A 3494-nucleotide genomic window follows, 5' to 3' on the forward strand; every position below is an offset into this window, starting at 1 on the left:
CTTGGACAACTACCATTTTACCCTGCTGTGTCTCACTGTTGGGAAAAAGGAGGAAGAGAAACAACTCTGAATTTCCCTTGTTTTTCTAAGCTTGTCATGGCTTTGAAAATTCCTTGTGGAAACCATTTTCTCAAGAAAGAATGCACCCAGTGCATTGTGTCTGTGTGCTGTAGAAAAAGGAGGTGCTTTGCTGAAGCAGCATCTCTTGCTTTAGTAATACACTTTTCATATTTACAACAAACAAAAAAAGTAACACAGAGAAGGAAGAGTTCTCTTTCTGAAGAAAGCACAAGAAATTGTGATAATGTAATCAGTTAGTCGATTTTAAAAGCAACATGTTGCTAATAGCTTTTGTGACTTGTCTTGTGACCTTGTCTTTGCTGCTGTGTACTCGGCAACGTTGTGTGAAACAGCTCATCTCCTTTCCAAAGGATGATAGATGCCCAAACTTTTAATATAATTATTCTTGCATTTCTTACAAATGTAACATCTGTCATTGTTTCCATAGTGAGTGATACCCAGCCAGACACAAGATGATTAATATTTTTAAGTCTCTCAGAATTTCTTGCATGTTCTTATATTAGTATGGTTCATTAAACTGGTCACTAACTGTATCTCTTCACAAAACGTAAACTCCTGTTCAGTAGCAAATACTCTGTGCTTTCGGTTGTCTGAGATCTTGCGGGCTATTACAAACTCAAGTTTTTGAAAATGTATTTGACTAACGGATCACCCTTTTGTTTTTCCTCCTACAGGTTCGATCTGTGGATGAGATGAATCATGAGTTTCAAGCTCTTGCCCTAGAATCTCGGGGAATGGGAGAGGTAATTATTGAGGGCTGAAAAACCAGTTGGTGGTTTGGATATGTTGATAGAATTTAAGAAGTCTGAAATAACGCAACGTGAAGCAAAGAGCTTATCTTAAGACCAAATTGACTTTTCAGGCAACTGCAAATGCCTGTTCAGAGGTGAAGATAACTACTTTGCAAGAACACTGGGGTGGTTGTTGGCTGGATTCTGCTGTTACTGTGTCAGTCTTATTAGATGACTGATACTCTTGGGGAGGTGACAGAGTAATTTGTTGGAAATTTTTTGCAATTCTGTGAAATGAGGAATGTTTTCAGTGTCACTGTCTAAGGCAGTGAAACAATTGCTTGCTACCTCTGAGGAGCCAAGGAGACTGGAGTCTGAAAAAGATTTTGCTCCAGAAAATGTGAAACTGGCGTGCCCTAGCAGAAATGTGTGGTAGTTTGCTATGGCTCTTTTACTGGTAATTACTCCTTAAAAAAAGTTTTTAAGCAGGGTGAAGAGTGCTATTGTATAATTTAGCTAGAGGGAAGAAGGACTTGTTTTGATTGGTTTGGTTGGTCTTTTTTGAAGTCAATGTACTTCGGGGGGGGGGTGGAAATTGAGATCATGAAGGATGACTTAGCTCCATCAAAGCAGTTCCCTGAACTGTTCAGAAAGCAGTCAGCATGCATTATGGTTACTTGCCCTGACAGGACATGGTAATGAAATAAATTCACGTTGAACTAAGATTTCCAATACTGATACTTTTGTCTTGCTGGATATTTACCTAATTCAGTTGATACTTGAACCAGGGGCAATATTTCAGCTTAACTTTCTTAAAATGATGATAGGACTGTGATCTCTACGGAAACCGCAACTTATTGATGAAAAACAAATGCAGTGGTTTAGTTGCTGAATATTTCTGCGCTGACACATGGCTCTTACTTGATTTTTTTACTTTACTGAAGCGTTTAAACAATCAGTCGGCTTTCCAGCAGTTTGTGCTCCATCCAGGGTTCCATGTGGACTTTCTTGAACCATCTCCCATTTGAAAAGGCAGTAATAGGTGAAGCCCTTCAGACAGCTGACTAGCCACAGTGGATGTTCTTGCTTCCTGCTGCCCCCTCAGTTCTTAAAACTCCTTTTGAAAGGTAACGGTGTTGGTATAAGGTATCTGTGATAGTACCAACAGTGTGACAGTGGATGGATAAAATTCACATTGGTGTTTGTTCTTTTGCCACCCACAAGTACTCTGAAAAATTGAAAGCAGTGAAAATGAAGGATGGCACAAATGCCTGGGAATTAAACTGAGATATGTGACTGCTCTTACAGATCTTTGTTTTAGGTTATCTCAGATGGAGGTAGATACTTCTGCATGATTATGATTTTGTTTGTTTTCATGGTATTCTGTGGATCTGTGTAGAAATTTTTAAAAACCCCAAACCCCAGAACATAACACCTCCACACACAGGAAGCCAGAGCTCTGGTACAGTAATACAGCATCAGAAGTTGATATTATATTGTGACCCTGCATTTATTGGGTGGTTATGGTTTTGCCCAGAGATGTTCAGCCTGGAGAAGAGGAGGCTTTGTGGAGACCCTATAGCAGTCTTCCAGTACCTGAAGGGGCCTACAAGGAAGCTGGGAGGGGACTTTTTACAAGGGCCTGTAGTGACAGGACAAGGGGTAACGGGTTTAAATTGAAAGCGGGGAGGTTTAGATTAGATATCAGGAATAAATTCTTCAGGGAGAGGGTGGTGAAGGACTGGCACAGGTTGCCCAGAGAAGCTGTGGATGCCCCATCCCTGGAAGTGTTCAAGGCCAGGCTGGATGAGGCTTGGAGCAACCTGGTCTAGTGGAAGGTGTCCCTGCCCATGGCAGGGGGGTTGGAACTGGGTGATCTTTAAGGTCCATTCCAACCCAAACCATTCTGTGATTCTATGAATCATTTCAATGGTGTCTTAGAGGTATCTTGAGGTAATACAGGTTCCCATAGGTAGGTTGACTTCCTCGGTAATTTTCTTACTGTATTGCACAACAATAAAGTAGTTCTGGAAGAGATTCCTTGACTGGTTTAACCTCTTTGAATATAACCTTCCAAAATATTAAAGGAACTGTCCTCATCAACACCCTTGTAAGCTAGAATAGGTGGTTCTACATACTTACATGCTGCCCCTGTCTACTTCGAAGAGTGTGAAGGGGAGGTCATGTCAAGTGATCTGCTTCTAGCTGTTGGGAAGTTCTTTTTCTCATTTTCTCTGTCAGGATAGATTTTTCTCTGAACTGAAATAAATTTCCTGTTCATAATTCTAATCCTTCTTGGTCTTCCCCTTACCCTTCCCCTGACTGGATGTCAATACTTGAAATTAGGAGGCTCTCTGACTTTTTTTCAGATTGTTATTACAATCAAGACTGTGAATCCTCAAGCAAGTGTATCTCTTCCATGTGCTGATGTAAAGGAATATAGTATGAAATCTGCCTTCGTTGTACCATAACACATTTTGGAAATAATATGTACTGGAAATCCTTCTGTTAAGCTGTCCATCTGAGTTGTGTTCAGATGGAGCCTGGTATCAATCAGTGTGGGGAATAGGACAGTGTAACATGGGCCAGATGTCTGTCTTGCAATTCTTTGTTAATTTATTCTGTAAAGAAACAGACTGAAGTTTTATTAGCAGGAGATCTGCTGTATTGCAGGCGTCTTTC

At 40.6% G+C, this 3494-nt stretch overlaps 1 protein-coding gene across 5 annotated transcripts in view; it reads left to right on the top strand.

Annotated features, from left to right (window-relative positions):
* Nucleotides 1–759: 759 nt before the first annotated feature.
* Nucleotides 760–3494, top strand: part of LOC104513998 (pumilio homolog 2) — a 46531-nt gene continuing 43796 nt past the window's right edge. For 3 of the 5 annotated variants that reach the window (XM_010157513.1, XM_010157530.1, XM_010157522.1), the window contains exon 1: nt 760–824. In XM_010157513.1, the coding sequence (XP_010155815.1) occupies nt 774–824 (51 nt within the window). In that variant the 5' untranslated portion in view covers nt 760–773. Of the gene's footprint in view, nt 825–3215; nt 3219–3494 lie in introns of all 5 variants that reach the window. The other 2 variants (XM_010157538.1, XM_010157547.1) reach the window with 1 other exon arrangement.

The sequence above is a fragment of the Eurypyga helias genome, unplaced genomic scaffold (assembly GCF_000690775.1).
Source record: "Eurypyga helias isolate BGI_N326 unplaced genomic scaffold, ASM69077v1 scaffold14240, whole genome shotgun sequence".
NCBI lineage: Eukaryota > Metazoa > Chordata > Aves > Eurypygiformes > Eurypygidae > Eurypyga > Eurypyga helias.